Raw genomic sequence first — 16,066 nt, 5'->3', positions numbered from 1 at the left:
AAAAGATATAAAACATGAAAGATTGTACCAAATTTATATAAAAATAACACACCTAACAAAACATAGTCAAACTATATCTATTATAAAAAAATCTAAATAAATATATAGAATAAAACATGAACAATTTATATTATTTTTATGAATTAAAGCTAAATTAGGTAACTTATATCTATATGAAAATCTTTGAACTCTATATATATAAAAGCTATCTTTTTCTAAGATTACAAAGAATTACTTATTAATACAAAAATTACTTTCAAATCAATGTCTTTAAAAGTCTTCATTCTAAACGAGTAATTATTTTTTATTTATAAATTTAATTAGTATTTAATAATTTTATCGTATTGATTATTTTCAAAAACTCAAAGATAAATATTTACACGAGCATTTTGAGTTAAAAGTAATGTATTAAACAAGTGAACATTTATTTATTTTTGGTATATAATAAATATACGTACATAATACAATTATTTATATGAAATAAAATATTTTATATATATATATATATATATATATATATATATATTCCATTAATAATGGAGATTCTCTCTAACTGCCATTTTGGACCATTTTACCTAACTGTTATTTTAAATTCCATTAACTACTCACAATAACAAAGCTAGCATATAAAATTAAAAAAATAATAAAAATATTTATTTTAATAATTGTTTTTTATTATAATAAATATTTCTATGATCATAATAAAAAATAGACACAATTGGCCCAACACACGTATGTTTATATACTAGTAATATCCATTGGAGATTCCATGTATGGTGGACACAATTTATGTTTCGTTTAACCCTTCAGAATATTCTAATATCTTAAATCTAAAAAAATTATCATTTTATTACTTATGTAAAATAAAAGAAAAAACGTAATGAAGAAAACTACCACTTCTCTAAAATATAAAGCAGACTTTGCTCATTTGAAAAAATAAACCATGAAACTCAGTTCCAGTTTTTCATTCTTAAGCTGAGCTGTTGTTTACCATCAGCCTTCAGACCTTAAAAATAGTAAATGAATGCAAAATGTTGTCAAATATTTTTACTACCTCTTTTTGTGGTAATTATGACCCATTATGGACATTTCTTTTCTAACAGTATTTAATTTTTCAATAAAGCAAAATTATTAAGATTTGAACTTTAACTGCTTGATTAAAAGATATTTGTGCTAATCAATTTGCTTATCTTTTTTTTTTTTTGTGTGCATTTGTTACCTCCTTGCTAGGAAAACAACCAAGTTAGCTGCTAAACAGTAATTATGCACTTTTTTTTTCTTTCATCTCAATTTTATCCTCATTATTTCATCTCATTAATCATTGACTATATTTGTCCTTTTTCCACCCAATAAAAAATTATTGAGATGGAGATTTATCATTGCTCTCTTTAAATGTTTTTTTAACACTGAGAGCATACACAAGTTGCTGGGTAACCAACATATGAGATATGGTAATAAGCTGTCTTTTGTTGTTATTGAAGCTACTTGGTAATTGACTCGTCATTCAGATTGACGCCATAGAAAATGCAGAACAAAAATCCAATCCTCCAACTTACCAGCCCAACTTCTTTCTCTATATATACCAACTATTTTTGAAGCCTAAATTGCAATTCCCTCTTCTCTTTCTTCTTCCTTATAACATTATTCTCATCATATATGGCTCCATCTCATTCTTCCATCACTTATACACTCATTCTCTTTATGCTTCTATTCACTAATTCACTCATATCAGGTATCACCCTCTCTTTCAACACTCTATTTCTTTTATGCTTTCTATGCATTGATGAATGGAAGTAGAATCACAACGACACAAGATATATAATATTTATCCATTATTAGATAATTATCTCATTATCTTTTTGTTATTTATTGGCTACATGTAAGAAGAAAAAAATGTATGAATTTTTTTCATACCTGTGAGTATCTTTTTCTTTCATTTTTTAATTTTAAACAAAATTGGATAAATATTTGATTCAGTATAATATGTATTGACATAATTAGTTGCTAATACGACAAAAATACAATAATTTTAGTATAACAATTGTAATTGGCTTAATATTATAGTTCCTATTTCTATTATTTTTATTTAAAGTAGTAATTGACTTTTTCAGACATTCAAAGTGGTCACAACTTTTGTAATTTTTGTTTAATTTGGTCATCTTTTTTGATGGCTATTAATCATTAATGACATAATGTTCATGTGAATCATTATTGAATAAGATGTAACTTTTTGACATAGTGGCAACTTAAACGAAGATTGGCGTAGAAACATGGTAATTGAATATGATTAAGCCTATATGATTAAGCCACCACGACTGCCACCGCAATAGTTTGAGAGCATCACGAAATTCCAAATCACAAATCCTAAATCGCGAGATCTTCTCCACCTGTTCGAACCTTCCATCTTCATCAACTACCACATAACAACACAACGCCGTCGGAGATCATCATCTTCACCTCAAACCTGCAAATAGAGAAACTCAGAACTAGAAACTAGCAACCATCGTGAATCAAAAAACTCAAATCGTGAAACCCTCGTGTTCATCGTCACAATACACAAACCTATATAGAAGAAAAAAAGAGCCAGTCCAAATCATAGAGCAATTTTCGTCCTAAAATAGCAAAACATTGCATTACCGCGATGAACAACATGTTCATTCAAACACCTATTGTAGCCTCTCGCATTTCCATCTTCGAATAACAACCTCCACTGTAGTAAAACCCTAATTTTGGGTGGAACATAAAACTGCCACATGACAGTTCTTTATTGGACAGTTGTCACGTATGTAAAAAAAGTGACACCTTATTTAGTAATGGTTCACATAAATAATGTCTCGTTAATGATTTAGACGCCGTCATAGAAAATAATCAAATTGAACAAAAATTATAAAAATTGTGACCACTTTGAATGTCCGAACAAGTCGATGATCACTTTGAACAAAACTGATGAAAATAAAGATCAAAATAGGTATTAAGTCATTTTAATTTTATTTATTTTATTTTATTTGAACTTTGTTAATGGTTAACATATGATTGAGAGGACGTGTTCGATACTTAGCAATTGTTTCATGTATTTAAGAAAAATTAACGGTTAACACTAATATGGAGCTAAGTGTTGAAAGACTAATTTTTACTCAAATAAGTATAGCTAACAATTAATATAAAGATCAGATTGATTTCTCTACAAAATGAATTAAAATTTTCGTATTAAGACTCTAATTTTTATTATATATATATAAAATTAAATATGTCAATATTTAGTATACTGAATCAGCTATTTATTAAAAGCAATGTTTTAAAATATAAACATATTTGAAAAATAATGTTAAAGATTAATCAAAATTAAATTGTACGTTATAATATTAATACAACTAAATTTGAGATTCTAAATAAAAAATTTAAATATGTTAAACTATAAAATATAAATTTTAAAAGCAACTTCAATTTTGTGCGCATAAATAAAAACAATATACATATATAAATTAACTTCTAGACAAATTTTTAATGATGAATAATTGTCTCATCAATAGTTTTATTTGAACACTTGATTTTTTTAAAATATTTAAATAAAATTCACTAATTATGATTAGGGATAATGAATATCTACAATGATACTTATACCTGTCCAATTATAACACACGGATAATTAAAAGATTCTTACATATTATCCACATGTATCCATCCCACTAAAAGATATTTATTTAGCATTTGTCATTTTTGTTTTTGTTTTTGTTAGAGACCAATTGGGTTTCACATTGATTATTTATTAATTAATTATATAATTAGTTTGTATCAACAATACAGTTATTAAGAATATATGAACTATTACAACTATTAACAATTTTGTTACAATATATTTTGTTGAATGAGACTTTTTACATTAGTTTTTAAAAAAAAAATTTAAAATTTATCAAAACTAACCATAACTAATGAATTCTTATTTTTCTTCTTTATAAGTATAAATAATTAACATCAATTTTCAAGTATAGATAATTAAATGATTTTGTATTAATACAAATAGTTTTACCAGAAAAACAAAGTATTTAGCATTGATCAAAAGTCAACAATAATAAACAAAAGACAACACTAAATAGTTAATAGTGTTTGGATTTATATTATTTAATACTAACTTAAATAAATATAAATATTAAAAATAAATAAAAATACCTTTAGTTCGTGTACACTAACTTATTTGCTTTTTGGTAATTGTTTTGGCTTACATTTTGTTAAGTTGACACCAACTTTTTTATTTTAATATTTATTTTAGTTAATATTTATTAAGTTAATGCTTATTTTATTATTTTTTAATAATTATTTCAGTTAGTTTATATTAAATCGACAAAAATATTATTTATTTTTAATGTTATCTAGCCATTTACTTTTGCCTTGAACAAGACATTATTGGTGAAAACAAGATACTATATGGAGTATCTGCTAACTTTTTATATGTATAAAATTTTGTGAATTTAGTTTATAATAATTATTAATTAACGGTTTATTGATAAATTAAATTCTTGTTTTAAAAGGTTTGTAAGGATAAAAAATTGAAGCTAATATCAATTATATATATGTACCAGTGACATATAAGTCTCAAATTGAATTTTGATGTCAAAACATGCTTTGTTTTCCTTCTAAATTATTTATTTTGAGAAGTTTATAGTATTAGATGTTTAGATAAAGGGACTATTTAATTTTTGTCAAATTATACAAGTTAAAAAATTATATTTTAAATTTGAGAGACCAAAAATATATTTAAATTTTATTGAAAATTAAAAATATAATTTAAAATGGACTACTTTTATATGTTAGATAATCATGCAAGTGAGGTATTTCATTGAGAACCGAGGTGGTAGTATTTTGATCTACTCACTATTGTTACTATTTTGTTCCATCTGACTCAGAAGCACAATCTGGAGTATGTTATGGAAGACTTGGCGACAACTTGCCATCCCCCACTGAAGTTGTGGCACTCTACAATCAAAACAACATTCGTAGAATGAGAATTTATGATCCAAATCAACAAGTTCTTCAAGCTTTGAGTGGTTCCACTATTCAGTTACTGTTAGACATCCCAACGGATAAGCTCCAAAATCTAGCAGCTAGCCAAGACAATGCAGACAAATGGGTGCAAGACAACATAAAAAACTTTGCCAATGTCAGATTCAGATACATTGCAGTGGGAAATGAAGTGAAGCCTGATGACTCATCTGCACAGTTTGTGGTGCCTGCAATGCAAAACATTCAAAATGCCATTTCTGCAGCAGGCCTCGGAAACCAAATAAAAGTTTCCACTGCCATTGAGACTGGTGCCTTGGCAGAATCATTTCCTCCATCAAAAGGCTCCTTCAAGTCTAATTATAGAGAAGCATATCTTGACGGTGTCATAAGATTTCTAGTGAACAATAACTCTCCATTATTGGTTAATGTTTACACTTATTTCAGTTACATTAGCAACCCTACTGACATTAGTCTTGATTATGCACTTTTCACCTCTCCTTCGGTGGTGGTGAATGATGGTTCACTTGGTTATCAAAACCTTTTTGATGCTATGGTGGATGCTGTTTATTCTGCATTGGAGAAAGTAGGGGGTGGCTCAGTGAGCATAGTTGTGTCTGAGAGTGGATGGCCCTCTTCTGGTGGGACTGCAACTTCACTTGAGAATGCAAGAACTTACAACACAAACTTGGTTCAGCATGTCAAAAATGGAACCCCGAAAAGACCTGATAACCCTATTGAAACATATGTGTTTGCCATGTTTGATGAAAATCAGAAGCATCCAGATTATGAGAAATTCTGGGGGCTCTTCCGTCCAGATAAACAGCCCAAATACTCTATTAATTTGAATTAGTTAATAAAAGCAAAGTTCATAAGAAATAAGGGCTGTGATTCCAAATAAAATGATTCCACAATTCTAGATGAGGTAGGTTTATGTATGGAGCTTTATGTCAATTGTTGGAATCTTATTACCCATCTTTTAGCACAGTTTGCTTTCAATAAAACTTTTCCTATTCATTGGCATATTTATATAATCTTTATCTGCTATCGATTGGCATATATAATTAGACATATTATATTACTTGTCAATTATAACTGCCAAACTATAAAAACAATACTATAAACTATAATATAAAAATATATCAATTTATTTATGTTTGGGTTTGGGGATCGAGATTAATAGTTCTCCCATCTTGATTTGTGCAACTATTTGCTTAGGTCACCGCTCCTTCTTCACTTTACTTGGTTGCTGTTTTGATGTTAAAGTTAGTATAAATTCTAATGTTTAACCGTATTAAATATAACTAAAATTTTACAATACCTTAAACATGTATTTTTAAATTTTGGAATGAGTATAGAATTAACATTAATCTAATTATGGTTCAAGTGGTAATGTTTGTGCTTTGGTTTAAGATAATCGTTCTATTACTTGATCGACCGGTTCGTTAGGTATTCTTAGCAAATGGGACATTGCGATCCTAACCTGGAACTTGGTGTGCAATCAAACTTTTAACCATAGTATAATTAAAGGTTTTTTAGCTCTTTGCAACAGCATGGTGATCACAATCATTTTAACTTTACTTGTTCGGGAGTATTAGGATTCTTAAGAAAATTTTAACCATGCATCGCTAAAGAACAAAGCATGGAGATGCGATGGTTGAGGGAGGCACAGACCTTAGAAGCATAGAGAGGAAAAGGTAGCTCAGCCTGGTAGATGTTAGTAACAGAGCATGTTTTGTTATATATAAATGGTAAAATATAAAGTTGTAAGGTGATGCAACAAGATATAATCCTATTTTTCTTTCATCTTTATGTGATCGTTTATAAAAAAATTAGTTCTTGAGGATTATGAGGTTTTAACTCTTTGAAACAAGTAGAACCCAATCTCAGAACTGAAAATTTATGTTTAATTTTCTTTTCATATATTTTGTAACATTAACTACAGTTATATGACCGTTTTTCAAATTTGGTGGTTAAATATTGCATGTTGATTAAGTTTTATTAGCATTATTGAGACTCTGTACTCGAATACTATGGCAATGATTGATAATGTTTTAGTTCTTCTAGCTTCATTTTAAAGACAAAGTTAATCTTTTTATGACATTGTTGTTATTAATGTTTCTGTTTCATAGTTATTGCTCCTAAGAGCAACATTAAGTGTTTTAGGGTTGTTAGTTTTAGGCTTTTATGGTTCTGTTATGAGTTGTAACCAACTCCCTTTTCTGTTTCATGGAACCCTATATAAATAGGGATTCCAGCCCTTTTGTAAGATGATGAAGAGATCAATACACATATACAGAATACAATAAACTTTTACTTACCTCCGATTACCAACTCTTCTTTTCTTCTTCTTTAATCTTCTTCTTCTCTCCCAACGGACTGCCATTGGAGCAGCTCCATCATCATCTCGCTTGTGCACTGCATCAGAGAAGCCTTCTGCTTTTTCTTTCCTTGCGTGCACATCCAGTTTCAGACACGCAATGCTTTCTGACCAAAGGAAGCTTCTAGGAGAAGCTGATGTTTTCAGTATTGAAGGCCAGAGAGTATTGGGCCTCAGCCTTTCTTGATTTGGGCCTGATTTAATATGGTATCAGAGCAGGTCCTGTGCCTGTTCTGCCTCTGTTTCCGCTGCATCTGCCCTTTATCACTCTGTTAGCAAGCATGGATCCGTCCAACAATCCTTCAAGCCCATTTTATCTCCATCCAGGAGAAAACCCAGGGATTTCTCTTATTTCTCAGATTCTTGATGAATCCAATTACACTTCTTGGAGTAGAAATATGAGAAGAGCTCTTCTCTCCAAGAACAAGTTAAAATTCATAGATGGAGGGATCAAGAAACCCCAAAGAGAAGATCCAATTTTTGATTCTTGGGAAAGAAGTAACATGATGGTGCTATCTTGGATTATCAAGACTCTTTCACCCCAGATTGCAGAAAGTGTTATATATGTAGAAGATGCTCAAGAATTATGGGAAGAACTAAAGGAAAGATTTTCCAAAGGAGACTATTTTAAATTCTCTGATTTGCTCCAAGAAATTCATTCAATTAAGCAAGGAGAAAGGAGCGTAAGTCAGTATTTCACTGACTTGAAGGTCTTATGGGAGGAACTGGAATTTCTTAGACCCATCCCACGGTGTAGCTGCAAGATTCCTTGCAGCTGTGATCTTTCTAAAGTCTCCTATAAGTACAGGGAAATGGAACATGTTATATGCTTCCTAAAGGGCCTGAATGAGCATTACAGTACTATAAGAACACAAATTTTGCTAATGGAACCTTTACCCAACATTAACCGTGCTTTTTCCCTCATAATGCAACAGGAAAGACAGGAGAAACATGCCTCTGGACTCATCAACCAAAATGAAGTTAAAATTCTGGCAAACAGCATTGAAAAACAGAACCATTGGAAGAATGATCAAGGTTGGAAGAGTCAGGGACGTGGATTCACACCTCGTGGACAAGGAAGAGGGAAAGGAAGAAATCCTAACTATGGAAAGCAATGTTCCCACTGCCATAAAATGAATCACACAGTAGATGAATGCTACTCTAAACATGGATATCCACCGTGGTACAAGAAAAATGACAGCAACAACCAAAACAGTATGGGACAGAGTGAGTTGGGGACTGTGAATGCCTGCACTATTTCTGCTGAAAGATCACAGATCAACCAGCAAAATAGCACTAACGTTGCTCAAAGCTTCACACCAGAACAAATGCAGAAAATACTGCAGATGCTTGAGAAGAGTGACAGCCCTTCCCACACTGTCAGTCAAATGCATAAAGACACTGCAGAGGACAGACAAGGTATGTCCTCATGGATTATAGACACAGGGGCCACAGATCATGTGACCCATGACAAAAATTTGTTCATAACATTCACTAAAATCAAACCCATATCTATTAAATTGCCTAATAACTCCACTGTTACAGCCAACTATGCAGGAACTGTACAGTTTTCAGAAAATTTCATAATTTTTAATGTTCTATACATACCAGATTTTAGTTTCAACCTTATATCTGTACAAAGTTTAACTAGAGATATGGACTGCACACTAACCTTTTCCTCTAAGATGTGTCAAATCCAGGACAGCTCTACATTGAAGATGATTGGATGTGCTAAGGTGTATAGAGGGCTTTACTACCTACAGGCTGTTGGAAGAAATTTGGCACCTAATTTTGTTTTTTCTTATGAGCATGTAAATATAAATCTATGGCATTATAGGCTGGGACATCCTGGACATAAAATTGTTGAAAGAATGTGCAAAACTTTCCCTTATATTCAAACTGTTTCTGATAGTGTTTGTGACATTTGCCATTACGCAAAGCAACATAGATTACCTTTTCCTAAATCCAATTCCTTATCAGAAAACTGTTTTGATATTATACATTGTGACATATGGGGTCCTATCTCTATTTCGTCTATACATGGGCATAAATACTTCCTTACTATTGTTGATGATTGCAGTAGACACACCTGGGCTTTTCTTATGCACAATAAGGGTCAAACTAGAGAGCTTCTACAGTCCTTTGTCATGAAAATTAAAACTCAGTTCAATAAAACTGTTAAAATCATTAGGACTGATAACGGCACTGAGTTCAATTGTTCCAACATGTACAATTCCTATGGGATTGAACATCAAACTAGCTGTGTTGAAACTCCACAACAAAATTCTGTTGTGGAGCGCAAACATCAACACATATTAAATGTCACCCGTAGTCTTATTTTTCAATCTAATGTCCCTTATGCTTACTGGTCTTATGCTCTATCCCATGCTATATACCTGATTAATAGACTGCCTTCCCCTGTTATTGATAATAAAACCCCTTATGATATTCTATATAATGATCCTCCCACTTATCTTGACTTAAAAGTCTTTGGGTGCTTGTGTTTTGCTTCTACTTTAGAGAGTAACAGAAATAAATTAGACTCTAGAGCTAGAAAATGTATATTTTTGGGATATAAGAATGGTGTAAAGGGTTATATTGTTCTAGACATTAACACCAGGGAAATATCTATTAGCAGAAATGTCATTTTTTATGAAGACATCTTTCCTTACAAGAATGAGCAAGGAACTAGGGATGACTTCAGTAACAGTGAAGGCAACACATCTTTTCTTGATAGTTTACCTTGCAGGTATGAAGAAGTTTTGGTTGAGGATAGAGGGGGAGACCAAAGACCTGATGATAACAATGATATTAATACCGACAACATCAATGTCACTGAAGAACAAAGAAACAATCAAAGGAAGTCCACAAGAGTCAAGAGAACCCCTGAACATCTAAAAGACTACATACACCAAGTTGATCACTCCTCATCTACTTCATTATGTATCAAAAACAGTATGAAAACGCCTTATCCTATCACTGATGTTTTATCTTATAAGTCCCTATCTGATAAACATTTGAGATACACTCTTGCCATAACTACTAGCAAAGAGCCTAATTCTTATAATGAGGCCAGAAGCAGCCCTGAATGGGTTGAAGCTATGCAAAAGGAAATCAAGGCGTTGCAAGATAATGGAACTTGGTTTTTAACCCAACTTCCTCCTGGAAAGAAATCCATTGGATGTAGGTGGGTCTACAAAATAAAACACAAAGCTGATGGGAGTGTGGAAAGGTATAAAGCTCGTCTTGTTGCCAAGGGTTATACCCAACAGGAAGGGATAGATTTTTTGGATACTTTCTCCCCGGTTGCTAAACTCACTTCTGTTAGATTGTTGCTTGCTCTTGCTGCCACAAAGAATTGGTTTCTACATCAACTTGATGTAGATAATGCTTTCCTACATGGGGACCTAAATGAAGATGTCTACATGGATCCTCCACCTGGCTTGAATACTAACACACAGGGACAGGTCTGTAAGCTCACAAAATCACTGTATGGACTGAAACAGGCCAGCAGACAATGGTTTGACAAACTCTCCACTTTTCTTATTTCTGCAAATTATACTCAGTCCAAATCTGATCACTCTCTATTCATAAAGAAAACCCCCACTGATTTCACAGCCTTACTTGTGTATGTTGATGATATTGTGTTAGCAGGAAATTCCATGAATGAAATAACTAATATGAAGGCTCTCTTACATCAACAATTTCAAATAAAAGACCTTGGGGAACTTAAATATTTTCTGGGTTTTGAGGTTGCAAGATCTAAGAAAGGGATACATCTTTGTCAGAGAAAGTATGCTCTTGATATCCTTAAAGAAACAGGAATGCTTGGGAGCAAACCTTGCACTACACCTTTTCTTAGTAGCACTAATTCCCTATACAAAACAGAGAACTATATGGATGACCCCAGTGCTTATCGTAGACTAATAGGGAAACTTTTCTATCTCACTAATACTCGACCTGATTTATGTTTCACTGTTAATCTTTTAAGCCAGTTTATGCAGGAGCCCACTAACTACCACTATCAAGCCTTACAACATATCGTCAGATATGTCAAGTCCAGCCCTTCTGAAGGACTCTTTTTTGCTGCTGATTCTGACATACAGATCAAAGGATTCAGTGACTCGGACTGGGCTACTTGTCCTAACACGAGGAGATCCACTACTGGCTATTGCATTTTCTTAGGAAAATCCCTAATTTCATGGAGGTCGAAGAAACAGAGCACTGTTTCTAGATCCTCTACTGAAGCAGAGTATCGTGCCCTGGCTGCCACTGTCTGTGAGATGCAATGGCTTCATTACCTTCTTGAAGATCTCCAAGTTCAACCCACTGCTACTGCCGTCCTCTACTGTGACAACGATTCTGCAAGACATATTGCTCACAACCAAAGCTTCCACGAGCGGACCAAACATATCGAGTTGGACTGTCATGTTGTACGTGAAAAGGTTCAAGCCAAATTTCTAAGACTTCTTCCCATTAGATCGGAGGAACAACTTGCCGATGTTTTCACCAAGTTTCCTCACCGCACTCACTTCAAATCCATCATCCCCAAGCTTGGATTAGTGAATATCCACCATCCAGCTTGAAGGGAGGCTATTAATGTTTCTGTTTCATAGTTATTGCTCCTAAGAGCAACATTAAGTGTTTTAGGGTTGTTAGTTTTAGGCTTTTATGGTTCTGTTATGAGTTGTAACCAACTCCCTTTTCTGTTTCATGGAACCCTATATAAATAGGGATTCCAGCCCTTTTGTAAGATGATGAAGAGATCAATACACATATACAGAATACAATAAACTTTTACTTACCTCCGATTACCAACTCTTCTTTTCTTCTTCTTTAATCTTCTTCTTCTCTCCCAACGGACTGCCATTGGAGCAGCTCCATCATCATCTCGCTTGTGCACTGCATCAGAGAAGCCTTCTGCTTTTTCTTTCCTTGCGTGCACATCCAGTTTCAGACACGCAATGCTTTCTGACCAAAGGAAGCTTCTAGGAGAAGCTGATGTTTTCAGTATTGAAGGCCAGAGAGTATTGGGCCTCAGCCTTTCTTGATTTGGGCCTGATTTAATAGTTGTCATAGTTGTTTCTACTCTAATGCAAAATATGTAGTTTACAATTTTTTAATACGGTTTATTATATAGTCACAAATTCGTAATTATGAACCAAGATTGTCTTAGAACATATATGTCAAAATAATTCAACATGTACATTTCAGTGCGTCCACACGGTTCTAGGTATCACACATAAGCAGGATGTTTTCGTGATTTCAATCAAAAAATTTCTTCTACTATTTAAGTGTTATCAAAGATCACTCATATTACAGCTTGAAAATTTACAAAGAAAACATATTCTCCAGTTTCACTAAGGATAATTGTTATGGATTTGATGTAAAAAATGCACAGTGAGTAATGCTGTAATAAGAGCAACCTTTCAAGAGAGACACCCTAGGTTCTTATACCCAACACAAATCTTGACATTTATATTCTAAGACGTCATACATAAATGTCTTTTCTAATAAGAGTGAACTTGTTTCTCCTTTGCATTGATCCAAAAGGTGTTTGAATTCTTCTTTCATCATCTCACTAGTGTAGAAATGGTCTTTAACGTTACCCCATAGACGTCCGTCCTCAACAGCCTCAACGTAAATAATTGACCGGTGACATATCCGTAAATAAGTGAAATTATCGACATCCGTTGTGGGGGGACGGACGTCTATATAATTATAAACGTCAGGGCCCCACCCACGGACGTCTAAGAGGCTGGACAATCACCTCTTCAACTCCCCTCTGTCAGCCCCTTAAACATCCGTAGTGGAGGGGGACGAACGTCTATAATTATATAGACGTTCGTTCCCCAATATCGGACGTTTCGGGTGCTGATAGGGGGTTGAAGAGTTAATTGTCTTCAGCCCCTTAAACGTCCGTAGTGGAGGGGGACGTCCGTCCCCCAATATCGGACGTTTCGGGTGCTGACAGGGGGTTGAAGAGTTAATTGTCTTCAGCCCCTTAAACGTCCGTCGTGGAGGGAGACGGACGTCTACAATTATATAGACGTCTGTCCCCCCATATCGGACGTTTCGGGTGCTGACAGGGTGGTTGAAGAATTAATTGTCTTCAGCCACTTAAACGTCCATTGTGGAGGGGGACGGACGTGTACAATTATATAGACGTCTGTCCCCTCATATCGGACGTTTCGAGTGCTGACAGGGTGGTTGAAGAATTAATTGTCTTCAGCCCCTTAAACGTCCGTTGTGGAGGGGGACGAACGTCTACAATTATATAGACGTCCGTCCCCCCATATCGGACGTTTTGGGTGCTGACAGAGTGGTTGAAGAATTAATTGTCTTCCACCCCTTAAACGTCCGTTGTGGAGGGGGCCGAACATCTATAATATTATAGATGTTCGGCCCCCTCCACAACGGATGTTTAAGGGGCTGACAGAGGGGAGTTGAAGAGGTGATTGTCCAGCCTCTTAGACGCCCGTCCCCCCCACAACGAACGTCGAGAGTTTCACTTATTTAGATGACAACACCCTTTTCCTCTCTTCCTTACCGGGAGCGCAATCTTATGGCCTTCACCTCCCGCCCGGCCCGGAAATAGAATCCAGCTCCCCTTCTGATCCATTCATTTCTGCAAGCAGGGGGGATCTTCAATGTTGTCATTTCGAAATGTCCGCTTCAACCGCAGTTTCACCTCCCGAAAAGCAAAGTTGGCTTGACGAGAGGAAGCGAGACAAGATAAGCGCTTTTGTTACTGAGAAGCTAGATTTACCGGGAGCAAGATAAGCGGGAGCAAGATAAGCACGACGGTTCAAGACTTAGTCGAGCGTTAGCAAAGCTAGATTTACCGAGAGGCTTCGAGTTAGCGAAGCGCTGTAGTAGCGCCGGCCGAAGCCCTATGTGCTAAAATGCTGAGCCAAGGACGCTCCGCCTTATCTATAGAAGCAGTCAACCGAGTGCACAAACGGACGTCTTGCAGTGCACAAACGAACGTCCAACACCAGCCCTACCACAAAACAATTCAGGAGATGGACGTCGCGGACGTCTGACGGGCACGTGGGACGTCTACGTGGACGTCCGAGGTGTACACGGACGTCTAGATAGGCGTCGGGCCTGACACATCGGACATCTATATACACGTCCGATGTGGACCCCCGACGTCTGAGTAACGTCACCCACAAAGACGTCGGGAGAAGGTCGGACATCAAAAGGCCAAAAGAACGAACGTCTAAAGCTCTTTCTCCATGTCTCTTAGTGGTTTTACGTGGAAGAAATTTCTATCCAATTAGATTGTGATTTAGCGTTATTAATTTTGGTTAGTGATTTAAACTTTCATTTTATATTTTAAATGTTAGTTTAAGCCAAAGACAAATGTTTTTCTTTTTAAAAATTCCAAAATTTACGTTGTACAAAACCAAGTCCAATGTAAATTTACATCAGAGTTTGTCACTCACGTCTTCCTCGAAAATGTTATAAATAAAATTATTGATATTTAAAATGGTCTATATTGTGAATAAAATATTATAATGAATTTATAAATTAGACTTTAAATTAATTTATATAGTTGGTTATCAAAATTTTAGCTATTAAAAAATTGATTCTTAAATTAATATTTAAATCGATCTCTAATTTTATGTACATAAATTCACTCTTATATGTTTTTTTTAATGATGATTGTATTTGAGATGAGATCAAATTCTTGTAAGATAACAGTAAAAAAAGTTGAATTACCAATAAATAAATTTTATAGTTTTTAGTTATTTTCTTATTTTGATATCTTAACTTTGAATATATATATATATATATATATATATATATATATATATATATATATATATATATATATATATATATGTGTGTGTGTGTGTGGGTTTGCTACGCTCTTTTTTTAGTTGGTATATTTTAATAATGTGTACAAGATTTTAGTAGACAAAAATAACTAATATACTATAGATTTTAAGTTTAAGGGTCAATGTATTTGAATAATTTTATTCTCAAAATTAAAAAAACAAGAAAGCCCTCAAACCCTTACTCACTTTTCTCATTCATCTCAACCACTGTTAGGTACAAACAAAGTCTCACATCGGATAAAATATGAAATACACATGGGTTTATATACACATAAGATACATCCTTTAGTAAGAAGTCTTTTGGAACGGTACCAAAAGCAAATAACAAAGTCCCACATTGATATCTCTAAAAAAATATCTAGGCTAATTACCAATTACTATTATATTATTTTTAGTCATGAACTTATTCTAAAAAAAATCATATTGTTTAAATTTAAAGAGTTTATATTAAAAGTATTATGATACTAAAATTTTGAAATATTTTGTGACCACCACTTGTGCTACTTGCACATTTGATTAGTATTTTTCTTGAACTCAATCCAATTGTAAATTTGTTTACCATTCCAGACAGTTTTATGTATATATATATATAATGTTTTTCCATGTTATGCTGTTAATAATTACAAAAAACCATGACGAATAAAAAACATAAGTACAAATTTAGTTTTCTAAGGTGCATGTTTCCCTGCATTCAAGGAAACTACCTCGCAAGATGACAACCTTATTAATTGTTTTGAACACTAAAATGGAAGCATTAATTAGTGGCTGCAGTTCTTGACCCCTCACTGCGATTCACAACATATGTGACAAATTCTCAACCAAGTCAAGTCTTTTTTTTTCAGAT

The 16,066-nt window shown here is 33.7% G+C and overlaps 1 protein-coding gene across 1 annotated transcript; it reads left to right on the top strand.

The window, feature by feature from the left end:
• The first annotated feature begins 1,623 nt into the window (after positions 1–1,623).
• Positions 1,624–5,969, top strand: LOC148197930 (glucan endo-1,3-beta-glucosidase-like). Its single transcript, XM_088116739.1, has 2 exons — positions 1,624–1,732; positions 4,902–5,969. Exons 1-2 carry the CDS (start codon positions 1,657–1,659, stop codon positions 5,846–5,848), a joined length of 1,023 nt encoding a protein of 340 aa, XP_087972865.1. The 5' UTR covers positions 1,624–1,656; the 3' UTR covers positions 5,849–5,969.
• The last annotated feature ends 10,097 nt before the right edge of the window (positions 5,970–16,066 follow it).

Source organism: Vigna umbellata, chromosome 5 (genome assembly GCF_029865625.1).
Source record: "Vigna umbellata cultivar VRB3 chromosome 5, Vumbellata_1.0, whole genome shotgun sequence".
Taxonomy (NCBI): Eukaryota; Viridiplantae; Streptophyta; class Magnoliopsida; order Fabales; family Fabaceae; genus Vigna; species Vigna umbellata.
This window is presented reverse-complemented; position numbering and strand designations above follow the sequence as displayed.